The sequence below is a fragment of the Scomber scombrus genome, chromosome 14 (genome assembly GCF_963691925.1).
Source record: "Scomber scombrus chromosome 14, fScoSco1.1, whole genome shotgun sequence".
Lineage (NCBI taxonomy): Eukaryota > Metazoa > Chordata > Actinopteri > Scombriformes > Scombridae > Scomber > Scomber scombrus.
In genome coordinates this window covers 19,081,028-19,104,091 of record NC_084983.1, presented here as the reverse complement: position 1 = coordinate 19,104,091, position 23,064 = coordinate 19,081,028, and the positions used below count along the sequence as shown (strand labels likewise).

At 38.2% G+C, this 23,064-nt stretch overlaps 2 protein-coding genes across 2 annotated transcripts in view; one reads left to right on the top strand and one right to left on the bottom strand.

The window, feature by feature from the left end:
* Positions 1-536: 536 nt before the first annotated feature.
* Positions 537-3,553, bottom strand: LOC133993533 (microfibrillar-associated protein 3-like). The gene is made up of 3 exons (XM_062432523.1): positions 3,422-3,553; positions 2,165-2,465; positions 537-1,267 (listed from the first exon to the last, which is right to left on the bottom strand). Exons 2-3 carry the CDS (start codon positions 2,418-2,420, stop codon positions 537-539), a joined length of 987 nt encoding a protein of 328 aa, XP_062288507.1. The 5' UTR covers positions 2,421-2,465; positions 3,422-3,553.
* Positions 3,554-9,911: 6,358 nt separating this feature from the next.
* Positions 9,912-23,064, top strand: part of pof1b (POF1B actin binding protein) — a 36,311-nt gene continuing 23,158 nt past the window's right edge. Inside the window, exons 1-2 of the mRNA XM_062432522.1 lie at positions 9,912-10,600; positions 14,528-14,605. Coding sequence (XP_062288506.1) covers positions 10,193-10,600; positions 14,528-14,605 — 486 coding nt within the window. The 5' untranslated portion in view covers positions 9,912-10,192. The remainder of the gene's footprint in view (positions 10,601-14,527; positions 14,606-23,064) is intronic.

Here is a 23,064-nt window from a genome sequence, read left to right as displayed (position 1 = left end):
TAAAAAAAAATGCCCAACCCAGTGAACTTCTTCAAATGTCTTGTTTTGTCCAACCAACAGTGCAAACCCCCAAGATATTCAGTTAGAGGAAATAGTAAAAGGGTAGAAAAGGTTTACAGTTGAGAGGCTAGAACCAACACATTTTTAGCAGTTTTGCTTGAAAGGAAGAAAGAACATGACTTGGTATAAAAACGCAATATGTTTATGCCCACATAGCTAATATCAGCTGATTTATATTTTCCTTCATTTTAATTTTTAACCAAAAATAATCTAAATGTACTGTATTCTGTTGATCGCCTTGAAATAAAGCTGCTGCTTTCAACATGCTTTCTTTACTTAGTCAAAAGGTACGACAAGATTTGGGGCCAGAATTTGCTAATCAGAAGTGCTAAGATCTAAATGACACTTAACCCATCAATGTCTCATGACTTTCTGATCGTCCTGAGCACTTATGTTCACACACTTTAAACTTGTGTTACTTTTGAGGGGATTCAGACTCAAACAGGCTATGTGTTGCTCTCACAGGACACATTTGGTCATGGGCTTGTTGTGAGCAGAGGGAGGCACACCGCAGCCTCCTCATCCTCATCATTAACTTTCTCTTCTACAGCGTCCACACCAGCACATTCAGAAACCATGTGGACTGACACTTTAATGTCAACGCCACCTTCATCATTCCTTTGTCCTTCACTTGGCGGCAGCAGCACCTGACACTCCTCCTCTCCATCTGAGCAGGGCGGACCTATAGCTTGTCTCCCTACTTGCTCTGAAGAGTGAGGCCCAGGGTTCTCCGTATCCACACCTGTACGGCAGTTCAGGATAAGCGGCGGCAGAGGGACGCTCCGTGCCAGTTCCTCAATGTGACGAGCGAACTCCATGGTCTTGAACTGCGTCACTTTAGCGAGCTCCTGCGTCTTGGCCGATGTGATGATGGGAATGCGCTTTGCGACCTCAAATGCCTTCTGCAGCTTCTCTGCACCCTCAGTGCGGAAGAACTCATTGATGGCCCTCTCTGTCTTCTTGAGGTGGCTACTGACCATGCAGAGCCGGGCCACGTTGAGGATCATGGTGATGGTGAAGGCCACCAGACAGACGATGACATAGTACAGGCCCAGGCCGCTGTCGGTGTGGGCAACACGCAGAATAACGGTGTAGTTTGTGGGTTCAGAACCCCCCCTCGAGGCAACACATGTGTAGCGGCCACGGTCTGCAAAGGAGACTGCAGTGATGTTCAGGGTGCCTGTTTCCTGAATCTGCCACTTCCCATCTGGAGTCAAAAAACACAAGACAACAAGACAAAGAGAGTTTTAGTTTTAAATGGGGAGAAGCTTTCTCATTAAGAGCAGATCAGGAAATCCTCATCAATCAAGCAGCCTGTTGTGCAGCTTCAAAAACACTTACACAGGCCAACAAACCCAGTTAGCACTGATTTAATTTAAATCTGACTTAATGTCATTTGCACAAATTACAACACAAAACACACTCTACCTAATGACATAAAAGTAGTTTTACACCTCAGATTAGATTCAACAAACAATAGTATTGTGTGTGGGCTCACAAGCTTTATTCTAGGTGTCAGAATTTACAGAAACATGCATGAAAGCATGTTTTAGACTCACAACCTTTGACTATCAGGGTAATGGTTAATACAAATAACACAGGGAAGTGTTGGGAATATGATGTTAATAGATATTTAGGGATTGATAAATTGAATTATTGACTAATTCAATATTTTTAATAGCATGCCTAAAAACTGGATTCAATGCCAAAATGTAATTTAAATTTCATTTTATTATTACATGTTTTCATATTAAGGGTGTTTAATTAATGTTTTGATTTGTCATCTGTTGTCTGGAGTAAACTATTACTATTTGGGTAATTTCTGAATTTTAATTTCAATTATTACAATTGGCACAATGGTGTTTTGACTGTGCTCTTTGGTGTAAAATGTAATTTTAATATGTTTAAAATGTAGTACTTATATATGTTACTTGACATTACGCACATGCAATGTCTTCCCAGTTTAATTTAGACCTTTTATTTACTCATTTTTATGGATTTATGTCTTGGGTGAACTTTGGGTTGACCTATAAAACCACAAAAAGAAGTAGAAGAAGTAATTCAAGGACTATTTCTCCACACTCCATCAATGTGCTGCTCTTACCTGCGTCATCACCCAGCTGAAGTCCTTTAGAGTTGTACCACTTGATGCTATCGTGGCCCCCGGTCACGTTACACTCGATCAGCATGCTGGATCCCTCCTTCGCCACGATGGCCCTGCTGGAGTGGACACTAGCCAGCCGCACAGAGGGTGCCGTCTCCACCTCCGACCTGTTCTGAGCTCCATCTGCTGTCCGACCACCGAGCAGCAGGACTGTGAGGAGCAGGTGTGACAGGTGGTGTTTCCCGGGTGAGAACATGATGAAAGGAGTTACAGATTCAGCTCAAAGCCAGACAAGACAAACCTGCAGAACAGGAAGAGACAAGGCTTACAGTTCAGAAAACACCACAGGCCTGTAGAGATTTTTAGTGTTTGCATACTCACTGTAATCCTGTCCCCATTTCATTATTTTAATGTAAACACATTAACCCTGACAGAATGACATCCTGCAGGACTTTCACTGGTTAATTTTTAATTCAATATGTGAGTTTTAGCTGGGAAATTTAAACCACATTTTCTATTTGAAACTTCAAGGACTAAATTTGACTCATTTTACACTCAATTTTCTATATTTTATCTGACCATTCTGTTAATTTCTTGTTTTTGCAAGAAACCACCCCTCCCCATCATATAGCCTACTGTAGTTTACATTTAAGTCATTTATTGTGTAAAACTGGTCAGTGTTGTTGTTCATTGCAAATTTACTAACCATATGAATTCATTGTATTCTCATTAGTGAGTGCATACATTGGGGCACATTCAATAAACTGTGAGTATATAACGATACAATTAGGCTAATAATTCAAAAAACCCTAGTAATTACTTCAGTACTGTGTGTGTCACAAACCAGTCCCTTTTTTTTTTTTGCTAATGACATTTGAAGGAAATAGACACCAGTGACCAGACATTTCAAGCTGGGTGTCCTGAGCACAGCAAACCTATGTGTAAAACACTAAAATGTCCCGATTGCCAACATTCACTTTCAAATGGTCAAGATTTTCACCAGAATTAAAATAATAATTATATTATTATACATGTTTTCGGCGTTTACATAGTCGTTTATCATGTTCTGTACCACTTATTACCTCAACCAAATGAAAAGATGAATAACAACCAAGCGTCTGAATCCAACACTGATTTGTCTGTATGCGTGTCAATCAATAAGTGTGTCGTTGTTCAGGTAGGTCTGCTAAACGCTGAAATAATTGCCCCCCATCCTGTCTCCCAAAAGTCAGTCAGAGCTAGTAACTTAATTCTCACCTGCTGCTCAACAGCACCACTGCAGAAATATATCTTGAATCCTTTTGTAGTCCTGTTTTGGTCTCTTCTTAAACCGTTTTCTCCTGTCAGATGTTTGCAGAAAGGAAACAAACACGTTCTGTCACGTCCTTCCGCTTCCTGGTTCAGGTGAGGGAGTGGACGACGCGTGACGTCACCAGGTGATTAGAAAGTATTAACAATAATAAAAATAACATTTATCCATCCAACAGTGTTTAAATTATAATGCTTTTTTAAATTGTTTTATTACTTAGTCTAATGTTTATTAATATCTCCCCTGTAGTTTGCTTTTATCTTTCTATTATGTACTTTATCTTTTTATTGTGCTCCTATTGTGTTATCTATGTATTGTGTTTTATCTTGTTGTGCAGCACTTTGGAAAACCTTGTGTTTGTTAAAATCGTGCTATAAATTGGATTGGATTGGATTGGATTAGCCATAAATTATAAATAACATTATACATAGTAGTCTACTAGAGGTGTGCCAACAATTTGATGCGTGTCACGTGTTACAGTTTAATATAGAGGGGAATCAGATGTTGGTAGATGTAAAAACTATCTTAACAAAATATGACTCTCCCTCAGTCTCATTGTGGTATAGCAGTATAAGTGTCATGAACTACTTCTGGAAGATTTTTTTTGTCTGGAAGAGACTTTGACACTGGATTACTCAAAAAGTACACAGTACAAATAGTTATATTTGTGCATTTAGTTTTTAATTAAAATGATGTGTGTGTGTGTGTGTGTGTGTGTGTGTGTGTGTGTGTATGTGTGTGTGTGTGTGTGTGTGTGTGTGTGTGTGTGTGTGTGTGTGTGTGTGTGTGTGTGTGTGTATGTGTGTGTGTGTGTTGATGCATTTCTGTTTCCGCCCAGAGAGAGAAGATGATGCTGACCATCACTGTGACTGTCTGTCTGCGGTTAGTTTCCACCTTGAGTTCATTATCCATAGAAAAGTTGTTTTCTGTCTTCACATTCTAATTCATTGGTTTGATATACATTTACTGTCCCCATTCAGCAGTTTTATGTATTAGTATGTTATGTTTTGCATTATATTCCAACATCCAGATGAAGTTAATATTTTTACTTTAATTAAAGTGCAAAAAATCACACCACAACACACCTGTTTGTTAGATTTGAACTATGCATATTTTAAGAAGAGAAGTAGGTGTGCACTTGCAGAAAACCCAACTGTTTAGTGAGAGGATTTACTTCAGGGTTGAGTTTTGAAGACATGAGCAAGACTCAGAAAAGATCTCAGTTTGATCTGATTTTAGCCCTTCATTCAGAAGTTGATCTTATGACTTGTGTATCGCTCTCTCTGATACACACAAACTTGAGGATAACCTACTCCGTTGACCCATATAAAGGATATTTCAACATTGTTGGCTTAGACACATGAAGCTTTATTAAAATGCTATAAATTATATTTTATTGCATCAAATATGATTTTGAAGTAAGTTTATTATATTCCTTGTGCAGGAAGTGTCATATTGGCAGTAACCTGCATATTTGTAGATATTTATAGTGATAGAGGTTAGTTTCACTTGAATTTGTAGCTGCTGTGACAAACTTTCATTTTTGACAAGTGTTTTGGCGCCATCTTGTGACAAAATACATCATTGCACTTGAGAAACTGAAGATTTTTTAAGTGTTAAATGTATTCGGAGAAAAACTATATATATATCTGTAATTTACAATAGACATGACTAATTTGTCTGTGGTTGTAGTTCACATTGTTTCTGACATGGGAGTTGAAGTAGATTTTCCCTCTCACACCTATGATGACTGAACTCTGACCTCTAGTTCATGGTTCCTCTCGCCTAGCTCCTAACAGGGAGAAGATGATCTGCAGGTTCCTTTTGCTCATCAGCTTGACCTACTGTGTCTCTGGTTAGTTTAAAACTTTGCTGTAATATCCATAAATATTAATAATAAAATACTTTTTTAGCCTCACTAAAAGATTTTATGACCTTCATCTTTAATCTGTGAGTGAAAACATTGACAGATCTTCTCAAATGTTTGTGAAAAATGCCTTATTGCAAGTAAGGAACGTTTTATTTATTCAATCATTGCTCCTTTTTTGTCATTATTGTATCATGCATCACTTTTTCTTTACTGCAGCATCTTTGAACTCTCTAAATTTGCAGCCTCAGTTCTCAGTTTGTCTGGTCCTCACTTTCCCTCTCTGTTTCCTCAACAGGAACATTTGTAGTGAAAATGACACAGACCTCTTATAAGGCAGAGGAGAACCACAACCTCATATTGTAATGGATGTTTACAACCAAACCTGACCGTTCCTCCACCTCACTTTACACCTTCTGTCAACTGTTCATTGATCACAAGGAAACATCCTGTATCGTGTACGTGAGGGGGTTGACACCCCAGACTCAGGATGAACACTTTGCAGGACGAGTTCAGTGTCACTAAGACGCCCTCAGAGAAGAACGAGTCAGACTTCATGTGTCCAGACTCAGGACTGATGACTTGGGTCTGTACGTGTGTGAAGTGTTTACAGATCATGGTTTGAGCTCTGACAGATGCCTTCTCAATGTCAGTAGTAAGATGATTCAGTAAAACTCAGAAAGCCTTTTTAATGCATGTTATCAGTGATGTACAGACTGGACTGCTAAACTTTATTAGTTTGCTTGCACTCCACTGTATTGTTAAAAATATGCTGTATGTGGACACAAACATCACCAAGTTCAAAGCCAGTTCAACAGTCCAGATTTTAATTTTGGACATGAACAGTGTGAACTGTCACAAGTAGGAGAGTTGAATGTTGGGATAACAGAATTATTATTATTATTGTTATTGTTCTATCTTCTACGTTGGACTGACAGAAGCTGTACTCACTGTCTGTGCTGGACTCTACTTTGCCTTCATACTTTGTTTTACTTTACTGCCTGTGAGAGAGGACAAAAACATCTGATTAGACCCATCAGGACTAACAAGGTCTTTCCCCCTTTTTGTATCAGAGTGGAGGTAAAGCATAATTGGTGCTTCAGTGTAAAAGATAGTTATTTTGTCCCAGATGGCCATGTTTGGCACATAAAAGTTATACAATGATGGTTTTCCACATAGAAAAATTGGCCACCAACCCCCTAATTTCGATTAACCAAAACCGGTGGTGAGTCTGTGTCCACTGGAAAAAAAGGAGTTCATGTTTGCTTATGGCTTCAGTGGCTGAGGCCTTGATTTATGGGTTGTGTCTGATCTGAGAGCAGCTGTGTTTGATCTGAGAGCAGCTCGACAGTCAGATACACAGTCAAGTCCACCATCATCCCCGTGTGTTCCTCTGGATCTGACAGAGTATCATCAGTGCCTGATCTGGACTGCTCTGCTGCTGTTCTGTCCTTCTACACAGCCTCTGCAAACACACAGCGACTCCTCCACTCAGCCCCCTCCTTTATCCTCCTTCTGGATCCAAGTCTGGAATTTGGACCATCTGGATCATCTTCAGCGGGGGCCTGTCTAGAAAGACTTCAAAAATGAATGTGTTTGTATTTAGTTTTACTTTGGTCTAAAACTGAGATCTCCGGCCTTTTTGCTTTCAAACATGTGACCATCTGTATCTGTTGAAACCAGACTGACACTGCAGATCATTGCAGAATCACGTTGCACTACAACTGTTAATTTACAGGATGTATAATATGGCATCTGAATTTTTAAAAAGCATTAAAAGTAAAATTACTTAGTTTGCTCAAAATTGGCCACTGTGACTGACATATAAATGTAATTAATTAGATTAATACTGAAGCATCAGTGTGTAAGGAGCATGTTGGAGGTGGAACTAGATTGAACAACTTAATATACAGTTAGCTAGTTTAGATGTTGTTTAGTTGTCCAGATGAGGACTGAAGTGATTTTCCTGTTTTGGTGTGAGGGAGTCTTGTGTCACTGTAGTGAGTCCATCTTTCTTCTGATCTATGTGACATGATGTGTACAGTATTGGTCACATTGATGATCGTTATTTATACGCAGCATAATTACTGTAATTGGTGCTATCTGTGTTCACACCAGATCTTGGATTCTTTAGTCAAAATGTTTTATCCTGCTGGAGCCGGCATTTTTTCCCAGGTTATCAGAAAACGAAGCATGAAAACATTGTCAGTACTCACAAACACTTATAAAAGATAAATTATACTCCATCTATTATTTGTGTAATGTTTGACCAGTTCTTACTGCAGAGGAAATTAGACCTGCTACTATTATATTGTTATCAGTATTATCAGTGTTTCAGTATTCTTATATCAGATTAAATGTTGGGAGGTTAAGCAATTCATATATTATCCAAAATGTCCAAATTTGTCTTTTTTCTAACAATAACTTCCCAGGGCCTAATTTTAAGTGGTCTAGAGTCTTGGTTTCATTGACCCAGTGTCTAAAACTCTGACAGTCATTTACAATTATATAAAACAGACCTCACACTGAAGAAGCTTGAAGCACCACATATTTGGAATATTTTCTATTATAAATTACTGAAAAAGTAAACAAACACAAAGTCATTCGTAAAGTGTCAAATCTTTTCCAACCGACCAATCAAACAAGTAATTGTTTAATCATAAAATATTAAATGAAATTAAACATGGTTAAACTCTTTTGATAACTAATATTGACTCTATAATTACTGTATCTTTTATTTTCTGATTGTAGTCATTTAATGTACCATGGAAATGAGTTTAAAGGAAAACACTGATGCTTTTCTAATTACATTTTGCAAATCATGGTGGTCTATTTAACCTTTTTGGGTGTATTGTTCCTTTTGTTCCAGGCAACCATTGGTACACATCCACTTCTGAACAACGACTCTTTAAGCTTGTTAAAATCAACTAATCCATCACAGAGAACATTAAGCCTGCATTATGTCAAATATATATTACTATTTGTTATTGCAGCTTCATTAGGAAAGCTTTGCTTCAGAACGATTATGTAACTTTGACAAAAACTAAAGCACACTTCATGTTTATTTTGATAGATTACACAACTCAAGCAAGAATCTGCCAGTGGAGGAAAAAAAATAACTAAACATCTAAAACAACACAGCATGCATTTCGAAATGTAAAGCAACATGGTTTATAGCTAAGGAGGTTAAAAAGAAAACATGTATGTATGTCTACAACTTTCTAAAATACAAATGTAGGCCTTTAAGTTGTGATCAACAGCGCCCCTCTCTGGACCCACATGTAAGTATAAGAAAAGGAGTTGATCTCACATTTAGCACATTGATCATTAATCATGTGTAAAAACAGACAAAAATACTCAATTACATTTTCCATTAATTTGTGTGAAGTCATCCTGAAGTCACACACTGATGCTGCATTTAAAAGAGGACAAATAGTTTGGCTTCTTGCTCAACAGATGTGTTCAGTGCTGTAACAAACCATAAACAGTGCCTTCTTTTTTACTGAAAACGGGTGTGAAGATGAGTTACTTAGATGTATCGGTGACAGCAGGACCAGTAGTATTTAAAAGCCTTGTTATATTAAAGTCATTCTTTCTTCTCAAGTGAATCAGGTTCTGTACAGTTAGTGTCCACGTCTAAAGAGCTGCTCAACATTATATTCAGCCCCAGAAGCATTTTGTGGTACAACAGTGAGGTCAGAAATAGTTCAGGTCTGCTGTGCTCTGCTTCTCCCTCCTCTCTTCCTCTCTGCCAACATCAACCTTTAATGCAGTGCTGCAACTAACAATTACTTTCATTATCAATTGATTTGTTGATCATTTTCTCAAATTATTTATTAGACAGTTTCTCAAATCCCAAGGTGACATCCTCAAATTTAGATGAAAAGGGTGATTTTTTACACTAAATTACTCAAAAAGTACACACTAACAGCAGTTGATCATATCTGAACAAGTACCAGGTCCAAAAATGTCAGGCTCATGAATAACTTATGGAAGAAATGTTTTTTTTTTTTTTTTTTTTTTTTTTTAAATCACACAGCAAAGTTAGACGAAAAGGGTCATTTTTATTTTTCTATGTCTGGACACTTTGACACTGGATTACTCAAGAAGTGCACCTTAAAAATAGTTAATAATATTTGTGCATGTAGTTTAAGTACTAAATCCACTATCATAAGTTTCATAAACTAGGCCACTCATGGAAGACTGCAAAAGCAGTTGATAGTATTTGTGCAAAACATCTTAATAAGTCCAGCAGTATAATGTACTGCTAAACGTATAAGGCTCTATGTATTACTAATCACTTATATAATTAATTACTACACAATATTTTTCGTTTAAGCACTAATTAGTAGTATTGGATTACTTAGTACAGATCTAATAGTGCTGAATTGCGACTTTTTTCTGCTCCAAGCATCCATATAGCACCTTTACCGTAACATGAAAAAGGCTCACTTGACCGCAGTGTCAGACCTACACCGACAGAGGCCCTCAGGTTGAAGTATTGCCCTAGCTTTCTCTCTGAGCCCTCCCACCTGCTGATGCACAGTATTTGCATACAAAACAGGCCGAGCACCTCCCTCACTGGTTTGGTTTTCTTTTCCTTGGAAGAACTTCACTAACCGGACTTTCCTCTCTAGTTTGCCTGACATAGGAGGAAGTTAATTGGGGCGGTTCAGCTCTCGGCTGCTCCACCAATTGAAATCACCTTTAACAACCTGAGTTCCTGCGTGTGTTTTTGTCCTGTCACGACTTCTCCGCTTTGAGAAACTTTACTTTTTTCCCCTCTCTCTCTCTCTCTCTGTCGGTTTTAGTGAAGGGGATCTGAGCTGATCCGTAACGTCGATCCATAAACATGTCTCTCCACTCGAGTCAGAAAACCACGACGAGCTACCGGACGGTGAATGTCGCCTCTCCGGAGCCGGTGAGCAGAACAGTGATCTCGGCCGGCTCTGCGTCCCCACTGCCGTACGGGGTTAACGGCAACTACGAGACGGTCCGGTACTTGGTGCCCATGCAGCAGCAGCCCATGATGCAGATGCAGCAGCAGCCCATGGTGCAGATGCAGCAGCAGCCCATGGTGCAGATGCAGCAGCAGCACATGGTGCAGATGCCACAGCAGTCATACGTCCTGATGCAGCAGCCTATAATGCAGCAGCCGATGATGCAGCAGGTCACCCCGGTTTACCTCCAGAATCTGCAACACCTGAGTGTCAGCAGCCAGGAATCCGACATGATCTACCGGCAGCAGAGCACTGTGGAGGTGAGCACCATGTTCAGCCTGTTTTCTGCTCACAGCGAATGTTACAAATCATCATTATGACAAAACAAGATGTGAATCTGATACCCTATCAACATTATAACTTGCAGTGTCAGACCTCATATTATTTTGTCAATGCAAAAGTTTAAAACCCTAAACTTTGGAGACACGGTAATATTGAAATACAACATCTGGGGCATAAGGAGTGAGGTTTTATAACAGTAAGCATCCAAACCTTTACCACTGTAACCCATTTGACCTACACTGAACTCCAGTGAACTTGTAGTTGGTTTATTAAAATTAACTTTGCACTGTGCACACCAGGAATTGACCACATTTAAACCACCTTCATTACCACCATGCACTCAGTAAATATTGTCTCCATGTATCTTTCAGCAAAAACAGTACAGCATGACATTTACTTGACTTAAAAGTATGTGAAATATTCAAGGCTGCAGCTAGCAGTCATTTAGATGATTGATTAATCCATTAGTTGTTTAGTCCGTAAAATGTAAGAAATGGTAGAAAAAGAAAAAGGGCGATCAGAAGGTGACAACCTCATATATTTTGTTTTGTCTATAACCCAAAAATATTCAGTTCACAATTCACATTTGAGAAACGATTGATTATGGCAATCAGTTGAATAATTGATGAATCAACTGATAGCTGTAAACACAGACTTTGGTGTTGTATGTAATTAAGTAATTTTGGGACCCAATAGTTGATTTGTGCCACATATAATTAGGAAATAACTTAGTGAAAGTGGGAGGATGAGTTTTATAACAGTAGTACAATTCTTCACAGTTTTGTTGTTATTCATGAACGTTTCATTTAATGAAAAGGAGTGCTTGTACTTAAGATGTAGTTGTTTTTGAATTTTAAGTCCTTAGTTGGTGTTCCGACACTCTTAAACTGCATCAACAGGGAGTCCTAAGCATCTCAGCATTAGACTCTAAGCAAAGACAGAGTTAAGTGAGAGTTTGTGGTTGAACAAATCAGATTCCAGTCTCTGAAACGTCAGCTCTGTGCTGCTCTGCAGTCTTCTTCTCTGGTATTTGTCAGAGATAAGGACGCAAATAAATATGAGCATGATTCCAGATTTGATTGTGTTCCTGGGATTCTTTTTTGGCTCTTGTGAAATGTCACCATCCATCACTATTTCCATCTGTAGCTTTCGTTTTGAATGCATGCGTCGATCAGTTAAAGGTCATACATGTACCTCATTAGTTTGTCTGTCACAGCAACTTTCAGTTACTGCAGGGTGTAAACAGTTTGAGGCACTTTGCAGCCACCAGAAGAATATTAGCAGTGTAAGCATGTTGCTCATATGACATGAACTTATTTTTTCTGAAACTGTGGTTTGAATTTTCACAGTCTATGACCTGAAATAAACAGGTGGGTTAGGGTGGTTGTCAATAAAATGCTAAAAATGCCCCAAAAGAAGTCTTTACAAAAAACACTTGGTATCATATCTCAATACTTTTTGGATGTCGAATGAAATTTGCTCATCATGTCTGCAGAAGTAGTTCTAGACTTGTTTGCTTATTCCTTGATCAGCTACTTCCTGATTTAAGTCATAGTTGTGGTGTTTTGTTTATCACAAAATCAAACACTGTTGCATTTTACAAATTTAGATTATTTTGTTTGGAAGAAAAGGTTTTTATAGAACACCATTGAATATTCTTCAATGGTGTGTATTGAGAACATGTCGATATCTGTACTGAAACAATTTACAATACTCCACTATACCCATACTTCAAATATTGTTTCTAGTATTTGGGTTTGAAAGGGCACGAAATCCCTGATTGAGTGCCCCCTTAAACATGATCTGCTCACATCCACTGCAGGTTTATCAATCCCGCCCTTTTCCAACTGATTAATTGATTAATTGACCAATATTTCCAGCATTACAAGTCACTGTCAATGGTGGTTCTGTAACTGCACAACTCTGCTAATCAATACAAACTGTGCTGCAGGCCTCAGAGTTTGTTACCTGTTAACATGTTTGCCAACAGCTCTAGTTTATCTAATCTTTCTTCCTTATTTATCACTTTTACGAAGCACTAGTTTACTAAATCTGCTCATAACTTAGCAGCAGACTCTTACTACTGCACTTCCTGAAAACTTTGCCCTTCCCTCCTTAGGAAGGTTTACACAAAGCCTTTTTGAATTATATCAGCTCCCACATCTTCCCCTTCTGCTTCCTTTAGTTTGTTTTGATTAAAACATATATTATTTCTACCTCTTTCCTCAACTGGAGTATGGAGTTCCTGCAGCAGAATGTTGTCAGGACTTCCTCTGGCTTTTTATTGTCCTGATAATTTACTGATTCAAGTTCTTTCCACTATTTGAGAAGCTGCACTCAAAGATCAATGTGCGTGATGCGTTTGATAGAGAAGTGGTGCCACACCTGCCCTGACTCTGCTGAGGCGGCACACCCTTACATTTGAAAACAAACACATTCTTTTACTTGGCTCGCCTGGATCACTTCTGCTAAATTACTCTAAAGTACAAGTCAGGTGTACCATTCAAATCTGTTATTATTGATTTGTCTGCACATCTGTATGTTTTGCCCGTTAGTTTTATATAATTGTACATTTAAAAACAATGATTTGTGGTCAAATAAAAACATGCAATTGTAGGACGTCACCTTGGACCTTGGAAACTTTCTCAAACTACTTTTGACTATATGCATCATTTAAAAGATGGTTTCTATCCGTATTTTACATTGTGAACCACAGTGTTGGATTTAGAGGCAAATCATCTGAGAGAAAAGAGAGAAAAAACGGATGCTAAACGTACGTAATTAAAGGGAACATTATTAAAAATATAGACTAAAATATTCTTTAACCAAACTGATGAAACTGTTTGGTTAAACAGTTTCATCATCTGAATTTATTTCAACTGTTACTGGCTCAGATTCAATTTTCACTTTTGTTAATTCCTCCAGAATGACATCACGGCAGGGGGACAAGTAACAACAACTCTTTAATAGTTCCAGGAATTGGTACTGTGCTAAATTGTACGAAACATAAGGCTACATGCTAGCTTCCTTTTTAAAAATCACACACAAAAACATACCGTACACAGTTTGCCCCAGTGGTATCTAGCCATGTAGACAGTGCTCCTTTTTTCCCATTTTGTTCCGAATAAAAATGGTGGACAATGAAGTTAGTTAACCAAAATAGTAACATTGTTTAAGGTGTTAAAGGTACATTAGGTGATATGAGGCATAGTCTGCAGCAACCAAAGGCATTAGGTCTTTTGAGACAAGTCCATGTCAAGTCTCAAGCCATTGAAGACTAGTCCAAGTTAAATCTCAAGTCATTCGAAACAAACCCTTGAATACAGGTTTAAGTTAAGTTGTAAATCTTCACAAGCAGATTGCAAGTCAAGATTCCAGTCTACCTTTAAGACATCCCTGTCATCATCTTATTTATTTCCTGTTGTATTGGATTAGGGTTATTTAATCAGGTCATAACTTGATACTTGAATGCTTTTCTTGTTCAAGTCTCACAGAAGTCAAGACTCTAATTATGGTCACAATTCAGAGTTGAGTCTGTATGACTTGTTTGTCAGATGGTCAGTTTGAGTCCATATTTGACAACGTCGTGTCATGAATGACTTAAGATCGTGATCGCTCTTATCTTGCATGCACTAATGCACTTATAAAATGAGTCTGTGTCTGTGGTGCTTCCGCCCAGCTGAATCAGAGAAGAAACCAGTTTTTGCATTTATTTCTAATGTGGCTGCTCATTCTCCCGTAAATAAGGAAGAATTAAAATATTTCTCTAACTAAAGGATAAAGGTGATGACGTGTGTGTGTGCGTGTGCGCATGCGTGCATGGTGCTTTGAGGACTCAGGCTCACTACTTTCTGTTCATGTCTGACATTCTTCTCTTCTTTTGTCTTATTTGTCTGATATTTCAGAGTATCAGCGGGCAGTCCTCAGTGTTCAGCCAGTCGTCCAGTCCTATGAAGAGCCCTGAACCAAGTGCTGAGGAGGAGGCAAGAATACACACACACACACACACACACACACACACACACACACACACACACACACACACACACACACACACACACACACACACACACACACACACACAACCCACACACTCATACTCACAAATTCACTAATTCTCCTCAACATGAAAGCACTCTTATTGGTGAAAAAACCTCAGTGTGGCAGTCACACAAGTATGTGTCCTTCACTTAGTATTAACCTTAGTTTAGTTCACTATTTTCTCACCTATTTTACTTTTTACTGTTAAATAAAAAGAAACGCAAATGAAATGGAGATTTAAGCATAAAAAAGCAAAAATTAAATCTAAAAAACTGCTGACTAGTGGAAACTCCACTGGAGTGGCATCTCAAGTCACCTCTAAAGTCCCTTGCCTTTCTGCTTTTATATATAAATTAAATATTTTTATAGCTGTTCGAACTTGTGCTCGTTGCACATTTTTGACCTTCAAATCAACAACATTATGTCTACTGGGACTTCTGTCTTTACCTCTCTTCATTGAGCATGTACTTCACATTTTTGACGTTTAAGTTGATGCTTGGAGAAGTGTTGGAGTGAGAGTAATATTATATTTAAACAGTATCATGAATTTACAGTGTATAAGTTTTGTACGGTGGTTTTGTGCCTTTGTGCCAACTCTCCAAGGGATTCACAATTTGGAGTTTAATCTTGTGGTAGAACATAGAGCAGACTGAGAAAACAAAGAAAAGAAAAAAATGCAGAGGGACTATGGAATCCATCTGTTGGTTCTGTGCTGACACACCCATCAGCTTGAAGCTTCAACATGGGAATGGCACTGTGTGAAACTACAGTAGCATAACAACCATCTCTTTTTTGTGAAACAAAACATAAAAAAAAGCCTCCTCAGCTCATGTGTGGTTTGCTCTCCATGTGTGTGGCTACGCCCTGCTTCCACACTGACATTGTTACAACAGCACTTTGTTCACCATCACAGGACTTTAAACTGTTGTAACACTGACTAACAATTCAGGGTGGGTGTTTAATTGGGGTGTGGCTGGATGCTTCCCATAGGCATTATCTATGGGCGGGTGCATTCCTTTGACTTGAACCTGCAGCTTCATGTACATAGTTGTTGTCAAAATAGGCGGTTCTCTGATTTATGGCAGCTATGGCAGTGCTTTGATGCCGTTTATCTTGGCATAACCTGAAATGGTGCTAGCTACATATACTCAGTAATCATGACAAGTGTTATTCTTATGTTGAAGCCCATCATCAAAAGCATCAGTGTTTGGTGAGAAGCTGGTTGAAATTGCGTCGGTCTTAGATGTTTTCCCAGTTTAATCATCTCCTATTAACTTGTCAGCATAATTGTCACTTTGGGGCTGTGACTTGGTTTTGTTTTGTTTCCCAGAGCTCAAGGTGACAACTTTATACTTTTTGTTTTGTCTGAAAACAGTCCAAAACCCAAAGTGATTTAAGTATTTAGCAGTTATAAAACAAAGAAAAGACGAACCTTTAAGAAAACACATATTTCTAATTGTGAGAGAATAATTGAACATTTAAACCCGTCGCTCCTAATTTTCAGAAGCCAATATGTCTGACCAGAGGGAAAGATGTTTCATAAAGAGCAGCTGGTCAGGACTGGCCTGGATGGATTTTGCATAGCAGTAAAAAACTCTCAATGTTTGCACAAAATACAGTTTTGCATATTTGATTGCTATACAGCGAGCTGCTTTTAAGTGTCTGTGGAGTCATAAAGCAGCAGTTATATTTCTTCTTCCTCTCTGTTTTGAGTTTCAAACATTTAAAAAGTATGAGGAGTGAAGACTTGTAATTACCACCAAGGTTTCTAGTCTTTCCGCTTACATCATCTGCAAAATGTGGGCAGGAGTCAACGCAACAAATCATCTGCTTTCCCTCCAGCTTCTCATGGCATGTGTTCAGTCTTGTTTTCAGGTGTGACTGAAAGTCATTTAGGGTGTCAGGCTTTGGACAGTGATCTGCTCGTCAGCTATTCTCTTTGATGATTTTATGGTTTGGTGATGATCAGGTCAGCTAAAACTGGTTGTTAGGGAGACGCCTGTCAGCCACACCCACTCCATGTTTTCCTACAGGAATGAATGAGCTGCATTTTCTCATAGTAGCCTGGTCCTAATTTTCTTTGATTTTCCCCATCACTTTTGTAATTTTTTTATTTTCTTAAGGCAACAACTATTTTGAGTGTACATGTTGCTGTAGTTCAGTTTGTCATGCTTTCTTTTCTTATACATTTTAGCCTCCTGACTAGATTTAACAGTTCCTTGTCTCATAAAATGGGACCATAATAAAAAACAGACCCACTGGTGGAACAGGTGGGCTTGAATAGCTTAAATATGTGTTCGTGTGAGCATGTGTGAGCGTGCATTGAAGGTTGAAGTACTGTTAAGTGTAAGGAAGGCTCTGCTGTTTGAACTCTGCTCGGTCTGAGGGGAAAATAACTGGTTGTTGCTCTGCAAAGTGAGGACAGGCTATGGAAACACACACACAAATAATACTTACCCATATCCATGCATCTGCTCAAGTTCTTTTTACAAACTTGTGAGATTAAACAGGGTTCAATTAAAAAAAAAAAATAGAAAAAGCTGTCAGAATAAGAATTATAAACAAAATGTATTCTCCCGAGATCATTTCAGCTTTTAGACATACAGCAGTAGAAATCAGTGGAATTCAGGTTATGCAACACACCCTGCGGTAGCCACAGAATGACACGGTTTCCTTATCACTGTATATTCTGTCACGTGTTTTTGTTACTTTTAAAATAATTTAAAACTGTTAAAATCATACAAATGGTAACTGGACACCTGTAAGTCATGAAAGGTGCTGTCAGAGTTTCATCACAATTATTTCTTTGCATCTTTGTCCAGTCACATAAATCCTTTTTAGAAATTATCTGAGCACAGTGGAATAATCCAAAATTATCTTGTTAGTCTTCTCGTGATACTGTTTTCTTTTTTTTTCTTTGTGCTATTTAGCCTTTAAAGAAAGTTCATCAATGCAAAGATACCATTGTTTTTTTTTTGCTTTGTTTGTTTTGTTGAAGTTTGAATCAAGTCACCATGTCAGGGTTGTCAAAAGCCAACATTTTTCAAAAGCCAAAAACAACACTGTATGATTTATTAAGAATCAGAGTGATGATTGTGAGAGTGGAAGGTGTGGTAAACTAACAAAGCTAAATCCAGCTCTGACTAACTGTCTCTACTCAAACTGAAATTCAGTGTTTTTGAAGCTAGATGAAAAAAGTTTTCATAAGAAAAACATTTAAAAAAAAGCAGACTGTTACTGATCTGCCTTATCAGTTGTTCTCAGCTACTGAAACTCTGAGATGGATGTGACAGATCAAAGATGTGAAAAGTCGGAAGACAGGTTTTAAAAATGTCGACCACAGCAAAAAAACTTACCACTCACAGATTTGATATTCTTACATGTGCATGAGGCGGGGCAGGCTGTGAACTGTCTTACTGTACTCTGAGAAAGATGAACAGTGACACGCTGTCACAGTCAGTCTCCATATCCTGTACAGATCTGTCCGTAGCTCTGCCTGCAGCTGTAAGCTGATGTCTACAGGTTTGCACAGGCTGCAGCTATGACTGTGTGTGTTGGGATATTAATCACCTGACTGAGAGGGGTTTAATTATTCATTTCTGGTGAAATAAAATGGATAGATGGAGATGATGCAAAGGAAATAAGGCTTACAGTACACATTTTTGTTGGCCTCTAAAAACATAACGTTAATACACCACCACCAATAAAACAACATCAGTGTTTTGATAGACACACATGCTGTAGATCCGGGCTGTGGGATCCTGGCTGCTCTTTACACTAGAGATTACCAGGTTTAAATCCTGCATTTGGATGCTTTAACAAAAGAAATACCAACTAATGATTGCCCAAACACCTACCTGATGATCTCCCCCAATGAATAAACTGCTATTTTTAGGTTGAATAAACTTAAATGAGATTAGGTCTAAATACACAAAGATCATGTCTCTCCTATACAAACATGTAGCCCTGGAACTACTTCCACCAACGGATTATATAACTAACTCTATAATATACTGTGGGGAAATTCCAGTAGAGTGTTTGTATGAAAATATGAATGAAATAAAAACAGAATAATGAAGCATGCATTGATATTTTTAGTGGTTATAAAATAGTATTCAGTCTCTGTTTTTCTGTATAAAAAAATCATCATAGTAGCCATATAATAGTACAGTAAGAAAATATAATACACTTCTAAAATAATTACAAAATGTTGGCTCAACTTTGATATATTCTATTAATACTATCAGAAGTATTTTGGTATGAAAAGCATAATTTTTGATCAATAAAGTATTTTGTATGACACATAAAAGTCTAGTATTTTGTGACAACCCAAACTATTAGACAATTAATATACAGTTCAGTAAGTTATGACGCTGTAACAGCAGATAGACGTCTTCCCGTATTGTATTTGTATACATTCAGAGGGGTGGCCGCGATTACACATTGATACAATGACCAGCAGCAACCAGTATGGTATTAACATGTATATGGTTTTGAACTTCTCCACACACAGGTAAGAGCTGCTCTGCTCTCTAAAATGTCTTACATTATTAAATACAACACATTACTTTTTCAGCCCCAAAACTTTTTGTGCTTTTTCTAGTTTAACTTTAATTTAATTTCTATGTCTGCTCTGTTTTAAAGTTCAAAGCTTTTAAAGCAAAAATGCAATGTATTTATAGCCCCTCAGGTATGAAAATGTGGTGCTTTCATTTGTCTTGTGTGATAGAAAAGTGAATATCTTTGGGTTGTGGACTGTGACTGACAGATCATTCAATAATGAAAATAATCTTGAGTTGCAGCCTGGTGCTCAAAATTGTTGTGGCAGCATAATGTCGATCTGGGGCTCAGGCATATTTTACATTTCACACAACGTTTAGTGGATGCTTCTTTTCTTTGTGACCGCAGTGAAAAAACAAACCTCTGGATGTCTGACATTGTGTAAACAATACATGTTGTGGAAGTCAAAGGTCAAAGCCATACTGCTCTCTGGTGAGAGAAGAACTAGACGAGCTGAGTGAAAGTTGTTAGACTTCTCTTGAGGGGGTTGAAGTTCAAGTGCGATTATGCAGGATGGTTGTTGACGGACATGTTTGGATGAAATCTGACATGTTTTCGTTACCACGCTTCCTCCCCACATGCTTGTCTACAACAGTAAGACTGACTTTGCAGTTGTTGAACCCATGTCAGATCAATTCAAGGATAAAGGGAGTAACACAGACTGTATCTGAGAGCCGTGATCCTTTTTATAATTGTTTTCTTTGTCTCTGCTTGGCTCAGTTTCCTAAGAGACTTCTCTCACCATTGCATAGTATGTGAAGTATTCAGACTAAATCACAGGGCAGTGAAAGAGGGCGGCACATTGTGGCGAAGCAAGAACGCTGTAAAGACGACATCATGTGTACAGTTAAGCAGGAGGATATCTGTTCAGGAAACAACTGTTAAAATATAATAACTTAGCTTTAATGAAAAGAGCATAAATAACATTTTTATGTCTGCCTATCATAAAATGACTTGGTAGCTGTAAAAATTCATTCATCACCCTTTTTTTTACATTTACAGTTTTGCACCTGACATACGTTTTTTTTGCATGGTCAGCTTGCACCTCGTCAATGCTGGTTTGTGGCCCTTAGAAATGTTTATCTGTGTTGTCTTGTTGTCTTTTGTTACAGTATTAGGAGTAAGATAATACTGCTCCTGTCTGTCCTCACAGGCAACCAGATGACTGTAAAGATATTTGTGAAAGATGCTTATGTACACATACTGTTGAGCTCACTGCTCATGAAGCTAATCATAAGCACATATTTACATGTTTAGCTTATCACATCTGTACACCATCCGCTCCACAGTCTGCTGCTGATAAACACTCACATTTCTGAGGTTGATGCTGGTGGTGCAAGACAGTTATATCTTCATGATGGAGTCTGTTTGCACATGGATGTGTGGGGTTGATTTCCTCGGTCACATGATGGTATCGTTTTAAAGTTTGGCGGTTTGTGCCACATACCGTGAATTGCTATTCAGAGATGAGATCTGATTTTTTAGGAGGAACGCCTCCTCCACTACAAATTGTGTTTAGCTTGTTGTTTCGCCACTTGGATGTTTGAGCTTCACTGTGCAGAAAGATTCAAGAGAAAAGTTTGATACTTCAGTCTGCTGATCGAGGAAAGTTTCTCTGGGCTCACACCCAGCAATTAAACATTTTTCAGTAGAAGAGTAGATGTAACCTTCAAATATTTTAATTTTATTTAACTAAATATTTAACTTTTTTGTGTGTGTTTGTGTGAAAAAACATGCAGTCAACTGAGGAAACAGCTGTCAGTGAGCACAGCACCAGACCTATTTGAACCACTGAAAAGATCAGTGATATAGAAGGCAATTCAGAGTTTTTGAGCAATGCTAGAAAAAGAGAAAAAGTTGGAGTTGGTTTCAGTGCCAAAATGACTGGTTGAATAAATGTTTGCCATCCTGTTACCTACATGCAATGTGTGTGAATGCTTCAAGCTGAAGAGAAGCTGTAATGGCATGAATGTGTAAAACTGGGTAATTCATCTTAAGTAACATTTTTGCTTTGACATTTTTGCTTTCTTGCTGAGAGTTAGACGAGAAGATTGATGCTATTCTCATGTCTGTACGCTGTACATGAAGCTAGAGCTAGCAGCCGGTTAGGTTAGCTTAGCTTAGCCAAAATACTAGAAACAGGGCAGCTAGCAGGTATCAGCTCTGTCCAAATATAACAAAAACTGCCTACCAATATGTCAGAAGCGTTTGTTAATGGGCATAAAAAGTGAAATGTAAATATGACCAGTTGTGGTTTTATAGGGGATTACATGCAGGACTTTGTCTTGACCATGATCAGCGACTTCCCGGAGTCTCTGCTTGACTTCTTTTGGCGCCCTTGTTGTTTTTTTATGTTCAGGTAAAAACTGATGCTATTTATTTAAATCTCAGACTGTTTAAAACTTAAAACTTGCAACAAAGAAAACCTCATTTTTTTCTGGATTTTGTGAATTCATTTTATGCTGCTTTAGACACTATAGAGCAATAAGAGAAAGGAGATAATGTACAGTTGGTTAACTGCTGAGCTGCTGACAATCACCTCAGTAAAATACAAAAAAAAAAAAAGAAATAGGTAATTCAGTTTCTATATACATATTTTCTCTATATGAACTAACTGGTGTTGAATTGAGCAACGTCTAAAAGTTATGAACGTTACAACAGGTAGACAGCCTTTTAATTATGAGTCAATGAGAATTAAATTGACATGATTTTTGCTTGTGAACACCTCAACCTGCGGTCCCACACCTGACACTATTTTCACATACTCAGAGCCTCCCCGCCAAATTTAATGTTTTGTCAGTGCTGCATTTTGTTGCCATGGTATCTTCTAGACCACACCCTCTCTTTATAATAATTGTTGGAAAGGGCTTGCTTGGTATGTTATCAGCAGACTCTGCTCCATACAGAGAGAGAGAGAATACATCAACATACTCTGCTCCATACAGAGAGAGAGAGAATACATCAACATACTCTGCTCCATACAGAGAGAGAGAGAAGACATCAACATACTCTGCTCCATACAGAGAGAGAGAGAGAAGACATCAACAGACAGTCACAGCTTCCTTTTTTATTTTTATTTTTACATAACCTCTAAATCGAATCTGTCTTTACAAATATGTCTTTCAGGCAAATCCTGGAGGTTAACCTCAAGATCATATGTTGCGTCACTGCATTGAGGAGTAAATCAAACAAAACAATCACATTTTTCATTATAGCTACAGCTTTTTACATAACTTCCGTCTGTAGTAGGTTTGAAGCTGATGTTTGCCAAGTGATGCAGTTGCACCTGTCCAAGTTTACACGTGTCTTCCTGGAAAGTCTGAGTGTTGAGCTGAGACGCTGACGCCAGGGAACCAGAGCCAGAACAGTGAAAACATGAAGAAAAGGCTCATCTGGGGAATTGATCTCTCTCGCAGAATAACTTCTGCTGTAACAGTGACGGCTGTCGGTTTTGATTTGCTGTTGTGCAGCTTTCATGTCATCCTGTGAAGAGAGAGAGATGCTGCAGAATAATGTCACACATTAGATCTTAACAGCATGAAAAGGTTTCAAGTTGCACATTTTGGACCCAAAGGTTGCTGGTTTGAATCCTGGATTACAGTCAAATACAGAATGCAGACATTTCTGGCTGTGTGCAAAGTTAGGTATAGAGTTTGTCTCAACCAACAGTCCACGACCCAGATATACTCAGTTTATTATCATAGAGGACTAAAGAAACAGGACGTATTAAAATTTAAGAAATTAGTGATTTGATGAGATATCAGCACAAAGCACAAGGAGAACTTGAAGAGAAATGAAACTTAATTTTGGAAAAAACTGTGTAAAAAATACTGAAAAAAGT